Here is a 20397-nt window from a genome sequence, read left to right as displayed (position 1 = left end):
CCTTTTTATATAATGGGATAATATTTGCCATTTTCTAGTGCTTCCAATTCTCCCCAGTGTGCAGTGACATTCAAAAAAAAAAAAATTGTCAAGGTTTTAAATATGTATTCACTAGCCTCCTTAAGAACAAGGGTAAATATCTGGTCCTGGTCATTTGCTCAATTTCAGCCTATTTAATCTGAGCAGTTTACCGCTGGGAGGTTATCCACTTCCTCACTTGGGTAGACCTCAGAAAAAATTTTAGAGTGTCCTTTATTTCACTGTATCTTTCAAATTCCCTTTACTACTCCTGATGCACTTCACCTTCTCCTTGATTTGTTCTTTTACTAATAAAACACTGAATCTTAGGGCCGCCTTTCGCCTTATTTGCTATATTCCAAACTGTCCTGTCTAGGAGACACCGATTCTGAATTTTTGATGACATTAACACTAGAATTACGAGAGCCTACGAAAAAACTCGTAGATCCGTCCCACCTTAAATCGCTTCGCACTTCTCGGTTAATGTTTTTTGTTTTGTAAATGTGTGGATAAGCAGCAAACAGCTTGCTATCACATCCCCCACCCTAAACAGTTTTCTCAGCTCAAGTCTGTTCACCTGCGTGTCAGTTGCTTAGAGTTGTATAGAGTGAGAAGTCAAGCAAAATGACTCCTTTTATAAATACTATATCGTTATTTGGAACACTTGCATTTCATGTGTGTTCCCTGTCTACAATGATCTATGTAAACATATTGTTAAAACAAACGTTTTTCATGTTTCAGTAATTGACAAAATGTAGACATGAAGTGTATGTGTGAAACCTGAATTCCAAATATCAAAAACACTTTCACAAAAAGGTACAAACAGAACAAATGCAGTTTTATTCAAAAATAAAACAGCAGAAAAATGACCCACGTTAGGGTGCAACATTGACACACATTCGATACGACTGTTTTGGTGGCGCAACGGTATCGGCTGTTGACTGGTAATCAAAACTTCACGGGTTCGATCCCGGATGAGTCCGTTTTGAGAAATGAGCTGCTCGTATTCTTACTATTTTAAAATAAAAACAAACACTTGATTCCGGTCTGTAACAGCCGGTGTAATTTAAGATAGTTGTAAAAGTTAGGATTTTTTTTTTTTTTTTTTTAAAATTGTTTTATTCTCTCAGCTGCGTTCACAAACCCCCAACCCCACTTGACACTGTTGGTTTCACAGACACGCTATAACAGAAAGTAAATAGGTAAAGCCTTGCATATACTATAATAAAACCCTTGGGTTGGGTAAATACAGGATAGCTCAGGATAATAGGAAAAAAATACCGCTGCTAACGGAGCACTGCTTTTTTTTTTTAATTTCCTATTAATTACAAATTTAGTTATGCAGTTGTCCTGCAATTACACGTAAAACATTTTTAAATGTTCCACTGCTCCACGACTGTCTACACTTAAAAGCTTATGCAAATGGTTCAATCTCCTCAACACCCTTAACTCTACTTTGGCTACAAAAGACTAAATCCAGACAAGCTTCACCCCACGTTGGTGCTTTAACATACTGTGTTAATACAGTCACTGATTTCTAAAAACTCCGATGCTCCTTCATTTACAAAGGATTTCCCAGTTAATATTTGGATAATTAAAACTCTCCCACGACTATAATATCCCTTTGTAAACATACCTTTTTAAATTTTTCTAAAAAAGATGTGTTGAAATTATTGTCTGCATTGGGTGGTCTAACAATCCTAAAATAAGGGCTCTTTACCTAATCCTTTCCAGACAAAGCAACATGTCCTCACTAAGATGGAACTCAACCTCCTTTTCTGTTTGGTCTACCATTCCTAAAAAAAACAAAAAAAAAACAACCCCACCCCAAGTGCATCTTTCCATGTTATACTCATCCTCATGTTTGTTATTTAGTCAAGTTTCCATTATTGCTATACTATCATAATTATGTTCTGCTACATATAGCTCTAACTCACTTTTTTTATTTGTGATATTGTTTGCATTAAGGCAAGCTATTTTTAATTTGTTACTTTTTCTACACGTGTATTGGTGTAGAAAAACAAAAATGCAGCAATTTAAATTCTAACCTGTTATTTGCTCATCCATGTACAGTAGAACCTCTGGTCACGAACATTTCTGAACACGTACAAATTGGGTTATGATCAACAAGTTTGCCAAAATTTTTGCATCTGTTCACGACCACATGCTGTGGTGGCGAAAAAAAACACTGGCAGCCAGTTTCCCTACACACGTTTGTATACGTTAATGATTTCCCATTCTCCATATCCCATTTTCTTTTGTTTGCGTACACAGGACCCAACAAAGCAGCTGATGCTGCAAAAGGAGTAACAATGTTAACCAAGCAGAGGCTTCAAGTGCTGAAAGAGGTGGAAAAACTGTTGCTGGTGTGGTTGAACGAGAAGCAACTTGCAGGGGATAGCGTAAGCGAGGCGATCATATGCGAGAGAGCCAGGAAGATTCATGGCATTTTGCTTAAAAAAAAAAAATATTGAGTGGCAAAGGTGAGAAATTTAAAGCCAATAGAGGACAGTTTGCAAAGTTTCATAACAAAGGGGGCATTTAATTTTTTCTCACCCCGTGCTTAAAACTCAATTTATAAAAAAGTTAACAGCAAGCGGTTCAAGGGTGTAGCACAAAATCTTGCAATGTTAGTTCTCTGTTCAAGATTTTCTCAGTGTTAATGTTTTTACATTTAGTTTACTATTACACTGTGCATTCTATGATATAATTAACTTTTTGTGCTTGAAAAATATACATTTACATACCATCTTATGGGGTAAACACGTTCGGGTCAAGTCCAAAGTTTTGGAACTAATTACGTTCGTGACCAGAGGTACCACTGTATAGTTCTAAACCTGGCCTGTCCTCAAATCCCAAAAGCCAATGGAAAACTCATAAATCCGGCCCACCTTAAATCCCTTTGCACCTCTCCAGCAGAGTGTCTTCTAAATGTGTCGATAAGCCCAAGCAGCAAGCAACCTGCTATACCACCCCTCCACTGCCTCAGAATGGGCAAGTTGTCTTCCCAGTTTCTGCCTTGATTGATTTGGGAGTGAGCTACCCAGAATTGTAAGGGTAAATAATTTGGTGTGTTTTGTGTCTACAACTATCTGTGTAAACACATTGTTAAAACAAACGTTTTTCATGTTTTAGTAATACATAAGAAAATTGACTGTTTTGAGTAGGGAGCTGCTCTTATTGTTATTATACAATAAAAACATTTGATTTGTGTCTTAACAGCCAGTGTAAATTTATAGTACTTGTAAAAGTTAGCTTTTCCCCCCCCTTCTTTCGCTCAGTCACGATCACGATACAACACCCACCCTCCACTGCAGATCTAAAGTGGTAACTTTTTATCTGAAACTGGGAATACCTGTAGCTGTGAGTGGTGTTTTGAGACAATGGAACTGGAAATTCTCTGACATGGAAGAATAAAAACTGACACACAAACGCTGGTGAATCTGCCTTCTTCATATCTCACCATCACTTGAATTTTTTATTTTTTTTTCTCAATTCAGTTTTAGAGAGTTCCTGCTAATGCTGAATTAGTATGCACCTTATAGTCCATGATGTCAAAGCTGCACTGACAAAAAAGACATACAGTAGGTATATATGATATTTGAAATAACTCATTTTATGACCTGTATAGTACATTTCGGAAAGCATTGTGGCACTGATGCAACATTCATATTCTATATATTGCCCATGCAGTTTCCACTTTTTGGTGCATGCTGCTATTTTTGTACTCCAGGACATGCAGAGGAAAGAATAGTATAAAGAGGTCAGTTCCACTGTACAGGTATATGTAATCATCAGATTCATATGTTAACAGTTCACACACACACGCAAGGACAGTCCTTCCGACATTTACTGCAGGTGTACCTGTTGCAATGTACACACTGCTCTCTATGCTGTGGTTCCTATTGCATTGAATGGATGCCAGACACTGACTGATGACTGAGTTTGCTTTCCTGGGGGAAGCAGCTGTCTTGGAACAGAAGCCTGTCAATGTTGCATCCTCTTTTGCTTTATCCATCACCTTTTCTTGTCAGAAGCGACGATGAAGTTCCTCTGCAAGGTGAGCAAAGAACACTTTTCTTAGTGGCCGGCGTGCATGCCTTGTACAGTATATGTGTGTTGATCCCCACCAAGTCAAGCGTGTTATAGCACACAGCAACCAGCCACCTGCGTACTCCTGCTTGCACTGAACAAGCTCACGCCTTCTGGTGCACAATGTCAACAGCACCGGGGGGGGGGAAAAAATGAAATGTGTGACACTTTGAAGAAATCATTTTATGACCTGAAAAATACCAATCACACAACAAGCACACTAATTCATTATTATTTAAAAAGCACACACACCATGTCAACTATAGTTTTGCCGGACTTTGAACTAACCTAAAAGCCTCCATAGTCTGATTAAATTGAACTTCATGGCCAAACTAAATGTCATGTTTGCCATGAGCCAAACAATGCACATTAACAAAAATGCACTGTCCCCACTAGGGAGTATGGTAGTGGTAGCATCATGCTATTAAGGCTCTTCAATGTGGCAGACAGGAAAGGCTTGTGTGGGTAGAGGGAAAAATGAATTCAGTAAAATGCATGGGAATCCTGATGCAGTAAGCTGGAAACCTGACCCATGGGGAGAAGGGTGGTTACCCAGTAAGACAATGACCAGCATAAAACCAAAAGCTATTCAGGAATGGCTTCAAAACAATGTTGATGCCACCGAGTCAGGAATCCAGATATGAATCCAATTGACAATTTGTAGCAGGACTTAAAGGCTGTTCACTCTTAATTCCATGCAACTTGACAGGACTTGAACCAATTTACACACAAGAGGGGAAAACTGTAGTGTCCAGATTTGCCAAACTGATTGAAAACCATCCATTGAGACTCAAACCTGTAATGGCTGCCAAAGATGCAATTTCTAAACACTAAGAATATTTATGTAATTTTATTTGTTAGTCTACAAAAACTGACATCACTGAGCTTTCCTTGTATTGTTCCATAATCTCAATGTATAAAATGTGAATCTACCTTTCTTGCTTTGGTAGGTACATATCAAAAAAACTTAATGTTATCCTAGTCACTACCATACTTTTTATCAATTTACATAAAACTGATGTAAGGATAACCGGCATAATATTCATAGTCAAATTTAAATTCAGGTTTTCATATACCTACAATACCTACAAAAACAAAATACCAACACAAATTCAGAGAATGCAACATTATATGCACAAATGTAAACAAAATAGTATTGTACCCTAACAACCTGTGAATGGAAACAGTCTCTGAATGTACTACAGATGTCTAAAATGACCTGTACGGTTTGCCATTCTGCATATTTATTTATCGCTCTACCCTTCTGGCAGAGTTTTTTTAGTAATACTACATGGGTTTCTAAGGCAGCACGTTGTATACTATACAGTAATCCCTCGCTATATCGCACTTCGACTTTCGCGGCTTCACTATCGTGGATTTTAAATGTAAGCATATCTAAATATACCAGTATATCACGGATTTTTCGCTGGTTTGTGGATTTCTGCGGATAATGGGTCTTAATTTATGGTACATGCTTCCTCAGTTTGTTTGCCCAGCTGATTTCATACAAGGGACGCTATTGGCGGATGGCTTAGAAGCTACCCAATTAGAGCATGTATTACATATTAACTAAAACTCATCAATGGTATAAGATATGCTTCCCGCGCTGTGCTTGATTGTTTGCTTTTCTCTCTCTCACCCTCTCTGACATTCTCTGTGCCTGACGGAGGGGGTGTGATCACAGAGGCTGTTTGCTTAGAAGATACAGATGCTCCTCTAAAAAATGCCGCTTTGTCGCTTTGCTTCGGCATACTTAGCCCAAAAGCACATATTGATTTTTTAGTAGTCTCTAAATGTGTGCATTACTTTTTTTACAGTCAATGATTTTGTCTTCATGCTTGTGGATTTGCTGAGCTAAGATCTCATTAGCTTTCTCTCCATGTTCATAATAATGATGTCTTGATTTAAGTATGTTGTTCAGATTGAGTTGTTAAAAAGGTTGAACTCTGAATGCAGAGCCCTCTTTTTCTTATGAAGCGTCACATTTGGACACCAGGCATATTCTTGATCTATACTAGTAATTTTGTTGATTAGCTCCAATAACTTCTTAGCTTCCAATTTATTTTTGTGGGAAATATATGAAATAATCTGTCCTCTTAAATAATTCTGGGTTTCCCCAGAGTGTTCCTGCAGAAACCTCTGATGGTGCATTTGTCTCTTAAAAAAAAAAAAAAAATTTGCTTTAATATACAAATTCTGTACAGTTCTCGTCTGCTAGTAAAAGTGGATTAAGAGATGGCTATGTGGGGCATAGTAATTTTAGCTCCAAAATCAGGGGGGCATGGTCAGAATAGTGTCGTACTTACAAGGTTTAATCATAGGTAAAATGTTATATACAAAGAAATAATCAATTCTTGAGAAACAATGATGCACTGGTGAGTAGAAGTAATATGCTGTTGAGTTTGTGTTTAGAGAAAGTTGCGGTCAATTACAATTACAATTTTAATTGTCTTTGCAGTGTTGGATGTCATTGCCGCTGTGGCAGGAGACCTATCTAGGTCTGGATTTAAAACACAGTTAAAGTCCCCAGCCACTATAATTTTATGAGTGTTCACATTGGGAATGGATGTAGACACATTTTGCATGAATTCCCGAACATCGATATTGGGCGCATAAATATTTATCAAAATCACTTTACAGTTAAATTTCCTATGACAAATCACATCTCTCCCCTCAGGATCAGATACTACATCCGATACAAATGAGACTGTTCCAAGTATAAGAATTCTCACACCTAGTTTTCTTTGTAAAGGTGGAATGGAATATTTGGCCAGTCAGGTCTTTGTGCAGCTGAAACTGATCCTTGCTTAATAAGTGGGTCTCCTGTAAAAATACTATTTTAGACCCGTTAGGTGAGAGAATACTCTTTAATTCATAATTCAGGCCTTTAACATTACAGTTCACAAGGTTAACTGCCCAGTCTTTGAGATATTGCCTCTTTTGTCATTTTGTAGTCTTACCTGAAAATGAAACAGCTTTGACCTTAATTTCCAATTTTCCCCAAGTGTTAATGCCCTGAAGGCTGCCGTTACATTGGCATTTATAAATTACAAGGATTAAAAAGATAAATTAGAGATAGCTCTCTCTCTCATCCCCCAACCCCCATTTTGCCTTACCACATGAGGCTGGACCAGAATTCCCAAAGTCCAAGGCCTCTGACATACCTAGAGACAGAACACGTACAAAACAAAACAAGCACCTAGCTGCGGCATATGACGAATAAAATTGAGATAACTATTGCCAATACAGGCCAATTACTATAAGCATAAAATCTAATCTTCGGCAATCTTGATATAGAAAATATTAAGCCCAGGGAATGTTAAAAAGTGGCCCTGGGTAAGCATAGTAAACCCTAATATGATAACAATAATAAACAAAGGATATGATGTTAAACAGTCTCCTTTAGAAGAGGTAAAAAAATAAAATTCTTTGACATATACATTCATATACGTATATAAATTGTAATTAAAGCACAAAAAAAAAAAGTGTCAGAAGGGGAAAGAATGTATAATTACAGTACCAGTATAATTGCAAGTGGATCAAACAACCGGGAAGATCATCTTTGCCATGCCACGACAGGATGTAACTCACGATCGTATTTCAAAAAAAAGTGTCGGAATCAGCTTTAACTCTTTTTCTGCTTCCTCCGTAGTGGTAAAGATGCAGTGCTTGTTTTGAATATCCACTTTCAGTTTGGCAGGGTACAAGAGGCTGTATCTGATCTCTGCTACCCGTAAGCACTTTTTAATGTTGTAAAAAGCCGAACGCTTAGGAGCTGTTGAGGATGAGAAATCTGGGAAAATACGAATGTGGTTATTTTCAAATATAATCTCGTTTCTGAGAAGTGACATCACATGTAATTTAAATTGTAATTTCTCTAAGCGCACGATAAAACTCCTAGGTTTAGAGGTATTTGATCCCTATAAGTGGTAAGCTGGTGCTATTTCAGTTTCAGATTTACAGTCTTCTCCAATTATGTTAGAGAATAGCTCAGCTACAGATTTCCAGATTCTCTGGGAGACCTACGATTCCAATATTCTTCCTTCTGCATCCATCTTCCAGTGCAGCGAGTCTGTCTCGGAGTTTTTTGCATTTGGAATTTGCAGCCATTGCTTTCCCGTCAGCAGCAGATGCCAGATGTTCAGGTCTTTCAATTACAGTCGTGAATGTTTGCTTAACGTCTTCCAACTGATTGCCAAATGTGCTCAGTTTTTCCTCAAAAACCAAAGGTTTCCTCATGGCACACCTTCTACAAAAGATCTGATTTGTGTAACCAGTAATGGTAGAGTCACCCAATTTGAAATCGGAGGCAAGAGGTACCTTTATATCCCATTATGAAAATCTGGAGCTCCAACAGATTTCATTAAGCATCTTGTATTCCACTCTCTGGTGTTGGCAGTTGCTTGAAATCACCTATATGTAAATGATCTCCTGGGCAGAGGAATAGGCGATTTCCCATTGTTTAGAGATTTTCTCTCTTCCGAGACTCCTAGATATCTGTAACACTCTTTCCAAAGGCTTTTGACAGACTTCCAATTTAGTCATGGTGAAAACACACTTTAAACTAGAAAGAGTAAATCAAACGACTGAAGTTATACAAGACAGGTTCATCCAAGTTCCAGTCTAGTGATGTGGTAATCATTTACAACTAAATCAGAGGACCCAATACTAATTGATTTTTTTAAGTAGTGATAAATGTAGGGATGTGCTTCCTTTTACCAGTTATACTTGCATTTGTTTATATGAATCTACAATGGACTATGAAACAAACACATCACAATTGTCTATAGATACTGTTAAACAAATCAAATCTTAACACATCCACATATGTTGAAGAAACATTTCAAAGGGTGCACTTTCACACAACTCAATGCTGGTGGGGTCCACATTCTCCTTCCTGATGGCTAAACAGCTACTTACTTTCCTCAGGTATTAATGGATACTTTTGTCCTGGCAACACTATGGCAGCAGGTAAACCTTTATGCAGACTGTCATATCATTATCATCAGTCAGACCTGTGATGGTGTTATCAGAAAATGCAATGAAGGAAGTGCAGCCATGTAGTCATAGGTGAACAAAAAGAACAAAAGGGGGTGCAGCACACAACCCTGTGAAGTACTGGTGTTGAGAATCAGGCTGCAGAATATGCTGACGACATTCTACACATGCTCAGGTCTGCCAGAAAGCCCAAAATAGTTACACTATGTTGAGGAGTTTGGCAGGCAGCTCTGATGATACAACAGTGTTAAAATGTTGAGCTACAGTCTATTAACGGAACCCTTTCACAAAAAAGATATTCAGGTGTATTTAGATGTCTAATGTTAAGAGCAAAACGTGATTAGGACTTTACTGGTCTCTTTTTTTTGTACTGTGCAAGGCATGGATGGGGCCCCACTGAGAAAAAGTGTTCTTTGCTCACCTTGCGGAGGAACTTCACCGCCACTTCTCACAAGAAAAGGCGATGGAAAAAGAGAATGCAACATCGACAAGCTTCTGTTCCAAGACAGATACTTCCCCCAGGAAAGCAAATTCAGTGTGTGTCAGGTGCTTGCACCTTCAATGCAATAGGAACCACAGCATAGAGAGATATGTACATTGGAACAGGTACACATGTCAAATGTAAGAAGGGGAATCCTTGGGTGTGTGGGAACTGTTAACATTTGAATTTGATGATTTTATATAGTGCAGAACTGACCTCACTGTGCTATTCTTTCCTCTGCATGTCCTGGAGTACAAAAGAAACCACCATGCACCAAAATGTGCTAATGAATAGGAATGTTGCTGCATCAGCACCACAATGGTTTTCTGAAATGCACTATACAGGTCATAAAATGAATTATTCCAAACATATATACACCTGTGTCTTTTTTTGTCAGTGCAGCTTTGACATCATGGACCATAAAGGTGCATACTAGTTCAGCGTGAGCAGGAACACTCAAAACTGAATAATTTTAACAATAAGAGTAGCTCACTACTCAAAATGGTAAATTCACAAAGTAACCAGTATCAAACCTGCGGCCTCTTGCTGACAAGTCAGCAGTTCTTACTGCTGCACCATAGAAGTTGTGTTATACTTTTTGTGAAAGTATTTTATTCACCCTCTAAAACTCAAGCATTTCACTCCAAGAAAAATCAAGGCTTAAATTGGCAGAATTTTGCCCTTTTTGTGGCCACAGGGGGTGATGGTATAGCCAGCTGCTTGTGCTTAGACACATTTACAAAACAAGACACAGACAGAGAGGTGCAAATGTATTTAAGGTGGGCTGGAATTAAGAGTTTGTGTGTATTTTTTGGTAATTCCAGGGTTAATGACTAGAAAAACAGTGTAAAGAATTGCCAAGGAATTTCTTATATATTGATGATCCAGTGTAGAGGGTAAAGCAAAGATACTGAAATGGTGAGCTTGTTTGGAACCAAAAGGTCTCAAAGCAACTGCAAACAAGGCCAATGTGATGGCTGGAGTTAAAGCAGCAGAAGGGATGCAAGAGAGGACAGAGTTTGTCTCAACAATGCACACACACAGAGAGAGAGAGAGAGAGAGAGAGAGAGAGAGAGAGATAGATAGATATCTATAGGTGTAAAGTGTGACTTGTTTGTAGAAAGTGTACACAGTATATGAGGGGGAGCATAATGCAGACGTATCAAGTGTAGATTTAGATATCAGCAAAGAAGTTGCTTTGGAGACTTACGTTATGCTGCTTAGCTGACAAGATCTGTGGGTCAACTGGCTAAATGCCAAAAAATTGCCATTTTATCTACTAATATTGATATGCCAAGATAGAAAGAATGGTTAGGGCAAACATTTGTAGCCTGGTTGGAATGATTTAACATTCGGGTGTACCCCGATTGCAGTATCTGTAATAGTAGGTTTTTACATGTACTAGCAACAGTCCCTCAAAGTAACAGGAATGGGTAACAAACTGTCTGCACTAAGACACTAAGTTTTGTTTTCATAGGTACAGGAATGGAAATTGTTCTTTAAAAAGAGCCAGAGGACCAGACTCAGAAAAACATTAAACATGTCACAGAAGATACCAGCTCATGCTACAGGTTAAAAGGCACCTTGAAATTCCATTCAAAACAGATGCCTTAAAAAGACAAAAAAAATATCACCTTTATGCCACATACAAAAGTAAAAAGATGGCAGGCTGCTTATAACTGCAATTAAAAAGGCATAAAAGGCATTAAGTTGAATCAGTGAGAAAATGTGGATGAGACTTGATTAGGCCTTACTTTCTAACTTAAGCATCTATACACCTTGCTCAAGTTTAGATGAATTACTACTGTTATACTATACCCAGTTTCTCCTACCTACTGCCATTTATCCACCTTAATTGCTTTTCTGAGGTCATGGTTGCATTTCTTGTCTTTTTCCATAAGCAGTTTTCATTTATTATACCACTAGGGATCCACTGTTTATACGAAAATATACAAATTGTTCTCACAGACACACTACTTGTACCCATTCATCACAGTGCCCAATAATGTAAAAACCTATGATTGTTTTCTCAAAAGGGGCCAGTTTGAAAATACTAAATATCTTAATGGGCAGATTGTTATAGAATTTCTGCTAAAGGATCCTTACTAAAAACTTGGCCTTTTTTTTTTTTTTAAAAAAAAAGATTAAACAAAACAGGGATTGCTCTCCTACACAAGATTGAAGTTGGAGCATGACATCCTACATTAATAAAGGTAACTATTAATCTTGACATATCACCACATTTAGTTTGTCAAACTTGACACGGAGCTTCATCAAGGCAACTCTGCTTCCACAGGCTCCTTTAACAAGGTAAAAATCAAGCATTAACCTACACTTTGGTGGGACGTTCAACTTAAGGATTCACTCACAGACAGGAAGGATTGTCCATGCTGCAACGGATCCATTGGCAGATGACTCCATTTCATGTATTGAAGTACTTCTATTTCCCTCTAAAATAAAAAAGACAAATCTACACAATTAGCCATTTTAGATATTTTGAGTTGTAGTACTTAATAAGCCTTCAGATTTGCTTCTAACACAAATACAATACCATGTAGGAATTTCACAAAAACCACACTTCATTTTGAGCAGCCCCCAAATGGTCCCCAATTTAAAAAAAGTCAGTGATATTTAAAGATGGAAAACACTGAATCATAATCAAAAAAGTACTATGAGTGCCCATTTATAAGTTACATTCTTGAATTTGCTTATTAACGCATTTGACCTAATCAGTTATGTTGTAACAAAGTAGCATGGGTATAAACGTCCCTATCTGATATAAGGCTCTCTCTGGTTATAGAAAGTTTATTTCATAATAATTGTCAGTCAATGCAAAAAAAATTAAGAAACTTTTAAAGTCACAATGAACTCTAGCATTATGATGAAACCTGGACTCGTTAAGACTTGCACAGGAAAGGCATACCAAAAAAGTAAACTATTACAGAGATTGATGTCAACTGCCTTACCAAAAACAAAAAAAAAAAAGCCCACACACAAACCATTTCAAACTGTTCAGAGGAGACTTAATCAGTCCTTCACAGCAGAACTACTGTAAAGAAGTCTCTACTGAAGGCAAGACTACTTACTCAGGCTGAAAAAGAAAAATCACAGGAACCAGACTTCAGACCACTAGGGGGAGGAGAGAAAAAAAAAAACAAAACACACCCTACTCTGCTCCACATTTGCATGTCCCAAAGGTGGGCAGATGTCTGCATGTATGGTTCCATGGCATGGCGTGGAAAAGGCATGGATATGAAAGTGCTTTGCTGGTAACACCATTTAGGTACCACTGTTAACAGAATTCTGTAGCAACATGTCATCCCAATGTGGTAGGGAAATTAGTTTTTCAGCAGGACAGTGACTTGTAATGCACCTTAGGGCTATTTATGAGGTATTTGGCAAAAGAGGAAGTGGGGAGAATGCTGCTGCACACAAATTTCTCTCAATTATCACCCAACCTAAACCGCAGTTTGCTTTGGATGTGTCTGACTGGAAGTCAAGTTAAAGCAGACAAGGGCACAGTATATAGAATCTGAACTCGTACAATACTAACAGAAATATTCTAACAGGTGAAGCTAGCATATTGAATGCCAGATGAATGCACAGCTAGTGAAGAAAATGGACAATTTTTTGGCTATTAACTAGCTCCATGGAAGTTATTGCATAGTCTTGTAGTCTTCACTATTATTGTGCAATGTAGAAAATATCAGGAATAAAGAGACTTCAAGTAGGTACGTTACCTCCAAATATTTGGATGGTATTGCTGGTATATACAGATATAAATACAAAAGCCCTGGGGGGGGGGAAAAAAATAAATAAATAGACGCATTACTCTTTTTTGATTTAATCTAAATTTAATTCAGATTAAGGTCGAATTCCCTTTGATTAAGATTTGGGTGGTTATTTCCAAAATACAAACTCATAAAGCAGTCTTGAGAAACCAAAGCATAAGCTTACCATAATTTCACAGTCTACTTTGTACAACTTGTGTTTTGATGATGGCACTACGTTTTAGAAAAGATCTATAGTACAGGACATACAAATTCCAATAAATTAGATCAATGTACTTTAGAATTGCTTTGTTTTTAAATTGTAATTATAATTAATACAGTGCTTTTCAAAGTGTCCTGTGCAGCTCACTGTACTTTTATAACTACACACCGGTCCCAATTCCCTAGTGTCTCTAGAATCCTCCCATTTGAATCGGAGGTCTGGATTTATGGAGTCTTTTCCAGGGATTTCTGAAAACACCTTGTTTTATTTCAAGTTTTTTCTGTTTCATTTTTGTAACCGATAATTAGCACTACAAAGAAAGATATACACTGGGAAATAACCATGGTTTGTTTTTATGGCCATTTTTGACATGGGGCCCTGAACCACTATCACCTGGTCAAGTCCTCTGCAACCATCTGTAATGTTTAAGAGAAATTCACAAGACTCTCCAAAATTTGAATTGGACTAAGACTACTATAAATTATCCATGCATCAATGTTCAGAGTGAATAATTCCCTTCTGCTTCTTGGCCATTTGATCATTGATGTACTTGTAAAATAAAATATAAAGCCTGTCTGCTTCCAACTGGTTTTTGAAATGTCTATAAGCTTTGTAACTAACTTTTTGGGAGGCAATTTAGACTATGACTATATATATATATATATATATATATATATATATATATATATATATATATATATATATATATATATATCTCAGCCATGGGTTACAGGAAGAAAGCTTTCTGGACAAAGGGGCTGATTAGGAAAAAAAAACAAAAAAAACTGTACGCGTTGGGAATCTGGCAGGGGGTGTAGATTGAGCAGCAACTCCATTGGGTCAGTCACTATTCAAAATGCCTAATTGTTAGACATGTGGGAAATAAATTTTGGATCTATTTTCCAAACCAAAAAGATGTCAAGTATTTAAAAAAAAAAAAAAAAGGGGGGAGGGGGTTGGGTGCGGGAGAAACTAACTTGTACCCCAAATGGGACTGCAGTTTAATTCTCTTGAGCACCATAACATTGGTGAAGGTCGATTTCCCTTCCAACTTTCTGGACATGTTGCATCGAATTGACTTTTTAAAAAAAAAAAAAAGTCCATATAAGGCTTATATTGTTTACCCTCTCCATACACAATTTTACTGCCCTTACCTTAACCAACTAACTTAAGAGAGTCCCTAAAATAGTAAAGTGGCTGCCTAAATTAAGATTTAGGAACTTGCAGATGCCCATCTTTCACCACCGAGAAGGCTCAATGTTTTCATCCACAAACAAAGCTGACAGGGGTTTATTCAAGATTATACCACCCCTATATACAGAACCATGCTTTCAATTGATTGCATTCACATTTAAACACCAATATCTCCAAGTGCAGGATTCAACAGTTAACTGAAATAACTGGAAACCAAGATAAATAAGTCTTCCTATAGCTATCTCCCTCCGCTCTAGATACAAGAGGTTAAGTTTTGTGAACTGGCTGTAATGTACACAAGGTAATGAGAAAGTAAATCTTCAGATTTTGCATGAATGGAATTTTGTTTTAACCTTACATATCTTTAATAGGCACCATTTTAACATTACATACTTTAAAAAATACATTACTGCACAAATATACGCCATTCTTTCACTGTATCATACCTGTAAATGTGGAAAAAAATTTACCTGAAGAAACTGAAGCCAGCGTTGCCACTACAGTAGATGCTGTGTTAAAAAAAAAAAAAATTCTAAATTGGTTTAAGAATTATATATCTTTCAGCATTTCAAGTATGGTAGGTTACATTTTGGAAAATACCTATTAGAAACACATTCAAAAAGTGAATAAAAGTTATATAAAGCAGAGCCTGTGCCTAATGAACTTCATAAGCATAAGTAGCTTGAGAGCAGATGTTATAGGAACAAAAACTTTAATGAAATCTGCTACTCAGATAATAAACATTGATTTAAATATCAACTCTTTATTATCCTAAATCTAAAAAAAAGTTAATCCACCACAGCTCTACACATTAACAAAAATGTAGATATTGTAATACAACAGTATAGGAAAAAGGATTGGTAGGTGCAGGTCTGGGTGCTCACATTATTCTGGAGGGTTTTAGTAGCCACAGGTTTTTTTGTCCTGCCACTGCCAAATACTGCTGATAAAGCAAAAATAAATTTGTTGCAATTAAGATCAAGACTGACCACTTCAGAACAGATACATTTGTTGTAGGAGAGGGACACCAGAGGCTCCATGCATAACGCCGTGCTTAGAAGTCGCACTATAATATGGTGTGCGGACAAAAGCAGAAATGTGCTTGCGCACAAACAAATCCAGATGCATAAATCCGTGCATTCGCCAATTACCACGTTCTTCTGCTCCGTAAATCCCAGTCAGTGTGAAAAGTAATGCACGTGCACACTGTCCCCCTCCCAGAATTACACCTATTTGAATATGCAAATAAATATAAATAGCCCTTAAGCTCAGCCTTCTGTGAAAAGACAATGACAAAAGCAGAAGGAAGAATAGAAGAATTTCAGCAAACACCAAGTGGAGGCAAGGAAAAATGTACTATTTGTTGGTTTAAACTGTGGTATAAACAAAAGGAAGTTGATCAAGGGACATAACATGTTGGAGAAACTCGAAAGCTCAAGTTGAAAGTCGCACAGTGCCTGAAATAATAAAAAAAAAAAAAAGTTGTCACATATCAGTCACCATGAAAACGCGAGTCGTAGCCCACTGTCCAAGTGTCATATGAAAGCTTATTAGGGTACAGATGAAAAAAAAAAAGTCACAGTGGGGGGGAAAAAAACAACGAAAGCACCTTTAATCTCTAAATTTCCACTTTAATCAGTTAGTTTATTTTGTCATTAAAGTAGATCATCATAAACTTAATCTTAAAATTGTTTAATTTACTCTTTTCTCAAATCCCATCGTAACTAAAGTAGCATGTTAAATGCTTGGTTTTGTATTTGATTTTCTGTGCTCTGTGTGTGAGAATCACTATGCGCTTCCAGGCTTTCGCTTCATCCGACAGGACACAGAATCCATTACATTCGTAATATTACAGCTCTCTGAATAATTAAAATACTGAGATGTATATGTAATATTTTCATGATGATAGGAGTTAAAGCATGTAATTAAATATGGAAACAGTCGCACAGTGATTGTTCATGTCTCACACAAGATGCCTGCTGCGCCATGTGCCACCTTCAGTAATACTTTATTATAGCAATACTGTCTTTCAAACATATTAACCCAGAATTTAAGTCCTTACTTTTCTTTCTCCAATCGCCACACAATTGGCTCTATAATAAATGTTAAGCCATCTTTAAGCTTAGAACACCAATTCTTCAACGCTTAAGGAACACTGAAATATCTTCGTAGTACATGTTAAATTATTCTATCCATCTATCCTTCCAGCGTCGTGCCAGCATCAGCAAGAATACAGCACGAGGTTGGAACAATCCGTGAAAGGAGTGCCAGCGACTTGCTAGCGCTGCGACACAGTGTCCTCACAGGTTTAATTATTAACAATATAGACTTAAATGAAGTTAAAGTTTTATCTGTGTAACATTTTGCTGCATTTCATCTTAAAAATGATAGTCATCATACATAAATAGCGCTTTATAAAGTGGCTCAGGATGTGCGATATTATAACTATCGCAAGTTTACAGTGAGGTAATTGTACTTAAGTACAAAGCATTCTACAAGGAGCAGTTGGACTGAAGGAGTGCATTTATAGTTCTTGGGATGAAACTGTTTCTGAACCGCGAGGTCAGTACAGGAAAGGCTCTGAAGCATTTGCTGTGTGAGAGCAGTTCAATAAACAGCATGGCTGAGGCAGCGTGGGCTAGATGCTGTATAACGATAATTCTTTCTGATCAGCTGCTGTACATCTGTGATTCCCCACTCAGATACAGTGATATAAATACTCTGAGTAGTGCAGTGAGAGTAATATGGAAAAAGATGATCCAATGTGGCAACCCCTAGCGGAAGCAGCTGAAAGAAGGTGCAATGAGAGTAACAATGCTAAAGCAACTATTGTATTTAGAATAGTTTGACCATTCTGTGGACCATTAATATTGTTAAAGGTTATTTAAAATCAGATGCATTAAACTAATAGGCGGTTAATTTCAGTGTATTTATAAAGCCGCTTCAAGGATGTGGATCTGAAAAAAAGGGTAACCACACAGGAACAGTAGCACTGCTTTGACGCTGGGTGCCGCCAGTCTGCAAAACCGAGCGCAGAACTTGCGTATGACAGGGTATGAGCTACCGTGGAAATGTGTATGGCTTTACGCCAAGTGTAGGTTTTATACATTGCAATTTGAATGTGGAAACGTTCTTACACAACATTTTTGTGCGTACGCACCGTTTATTCATGAGGCCCCAGTTCTCTGGCGTAGCATGAAATCAGGAGATTTTTTTCTATTTCTATTGGTCTATTTAATTATTTTACAATTCTGTAAAAAGTCATTAATTGTGTAGAACAAGTATGCCAAACTCTGTTCTCAGAGGGTTAAAATGGTTGCAGGTTCTTGTCCCTGTCACTTTCTCCATTAACAAATTAGTATTCAGTTGCATAGATGCCTAGAGTTTAAGTTGCATTTTAATTATTTTCTTTAACAAGCAGCCAAACCAATTAAATGCAAACCTCCCATGTGCATCACTGTGTCTTTCATCAATATTCATATCCAAGTATATGGGGGGAAGCCTGCTCTGAATGGCAATTTCAGAAAAAAGTAACCTGGTTTGAAAATGAGAGGCACAACGCTAAGAAGCCACAGAATTAAATAACTGCTTTCACGGACACTTAAATGGGAAATTAGTTGGAGTGAAAATAGTGGCCCTCAAGGTCTGTTTGAGACACCCAAGTGAGCTTGGCATCTGTTGGCTTGTTTTTAATTTCTTTATTGCTTAGCTACTGATTAAGGCAATAACAATTAAGCATGTCAACCATAACAAACAAGCAGCAGTAAATGGTTACAAATTAAGTAGTTCACTAACAAACCTGCAGCTTTCCCAAGGCTGTTGGTGGACTACCCTGGTGTAGAAGCAACCGCTCATTGAAGCAGAATGAAGACATTAGAACAACTTTGACAACAAGCCTTTCAGCCCAACAAAGCTCTCGAAAAAAAAAGTAGAGTTTAGGAAGTTCCTAAAGTCTTACTGTCTACCACACTATTTGGTAACTTATTCCAAGTGTCTTTTTGTGTAAAGAAAAGCTACCTAATGTTTGTGAAATGTTTCCCTTAAGTTTTTAACTGTCCCCATGTTCTTGATTAACTCATCTGAAAATAAGTCTCAATCCACTGCACCAATTCCCTTCATAATTTTAAACACTTCAAATCATGTCACCTCAATCTTTTGCTTAAACTGAAAGGGCTCATATCTTTAAAAATCTATTGTCATAATTCATTCCCTGTAGCCCTGGAATTAGCAATGTTAGAAAAGGTCCAGAGAAGAGCAAGTAAGCTAAGTCCTTTTTAATAATACATTTTATTTATATAGCACCTTTCCCATGCTCAAGGCACTTCAGAGCCTTAGAGAAAAAAAAAAAACAAAACAAAACAGAAAGGTATATGTAACAATGGATACAAATGTTTTCCTGAATAGAACAATGAAACAGATCAAGCATTAAATAGAATAAAAGACAATAAACCAGAGTAAAATACTAAATACTAAAAGAAAAACCTAACAAATAACCTAATTTGTTAAGTTTTCCTAAATAGACGAGTTTTAAGTTGATTTTTTTTTAAAGAATGAATGGAATTCAGCTGATCTGAATAATTCTGATTGTCATTCCAAAGTCTGGGAGATATGGAGCTGAAGGCCCTGTCACCCATAGAGTGCAAGTTAGTGTGAGGCACAACAATATTACCAGAATCGGAGGACCTTCGTAGGCAAACAGGAACATAGTGATTTAGAAGGTCACTGATGTAGTCCGGTGCAAGGCCATTTAAAGCTTTGTAGGTTATTAATATAATTTTATATTCAGTCCAGTGAAGGCAAAGTAGGATGGGTGTCATGTGCTCACTGTTGCTGGTTCGAGTAAGGACAGGGGCACTTGCCAGCAGTGAGATACAGTAATCGTGATAAAAGCATGGACAAGTTTCTCAGCATTAGAAAAGAAGAGGAATGAGTGAACATAGGATATGTTACGGAGCTGAAAGAAAGAAAACTTCTTAATGTGATTTATGTGGGCGAAATAAGGGAAGAATCAAAAATGACACCAAGGTTCCTTCTATCAGAAGGTCTGATAAGATCACTGACAAGAGTGACTGAAAAGGAGCACATTTTCTTTAGCGCTTTAGTGCCAATTTGCATGAGTTCAGTTTTGTTGCAATTTAATTTTAAAGAGTTCTACTCCATCCAGGTTTTAATTTCACTAAGTTGTGAACTGAGAAAACTCTGATGAAGTTGCACTTTTGAAATTGAACTGGAGTTGAGGGTCATCTGCATAAACATAACCCAGTCCATAGCTACGAATATGGCCATGGGGAAGCATATAAATACAGAAAAGCTGAGGGCTGAGCACTGTGGAACCCCTTGCGCTGAACCTGCTGTTAACCTGACTGACTGTTAACGGCGCCGCATCCGAGTGGCAGCCTTTCCAGCAGCTCCGTATATGACTTTATCTTTTTACCTTTTTATCTCTATTTTTCTCTATTTCATTGATCACTTCTACCACTTTTTTTTATGTGGAATTGCTCCCTGGACACTTTTACACATTTTTACTATTTGACATGGATTTTACACTCGAGAATCGCCTATTCAAGTAGTCAGCTTAAAGCACTGAGAAGAAATGCTTATGCGGTGTGGTTCCTTATTTA

The 20397-nt window shown here is 37.4% G+C and overlaps 1 protein-coding gene across 2 annotated transcripts in view; it reads right to left on the bottom strand.

Moving 5' to 3' along the window:
* vldlr (very low density lipoprotein receptor) overlaps positions 1-20397 on the bottom strand; it is a 258783-nt gene that overhangs the window by 39151 nt on the left and 199235 nt on the right. For both annotated transcript variants that reach the window (XM_039751092.1, XM_039751091.1), the window contains exons 16-17: positions 15247-15285; positions 11959-12039 (exon numbers count right to left, since the gene is read on the bottom strand). In XM_039751092.1, coding sequence (XP_039607026.1) covers positions 11959-12039; positions 15247-15285 — 120 coding nt within the window. The remainder of the gene's footprint in view (positions 1-11958; positions 12040-15246; positions 15286-20397) is intronic.

The sequence above is a fragment of the Polypterus senegalus genome, chromosome 4 (genome assembly GCF_016835505.1).
Source record: "Polypterus senegalus isolate Bchr_013 chromosome 4, ASM1683550v1, whole genome shotgun sequence".
In the NCBI taxonomy this organism is placed as follows: Eukaryota; Metazoa; Chordata; class Cladistia; order Polypteriformes; family Polypteridae; genus Polypterus; species Polypterus senegalus.
This window is presented reverse-complemented; position numbering and strand designations above follow the sequence as displayed.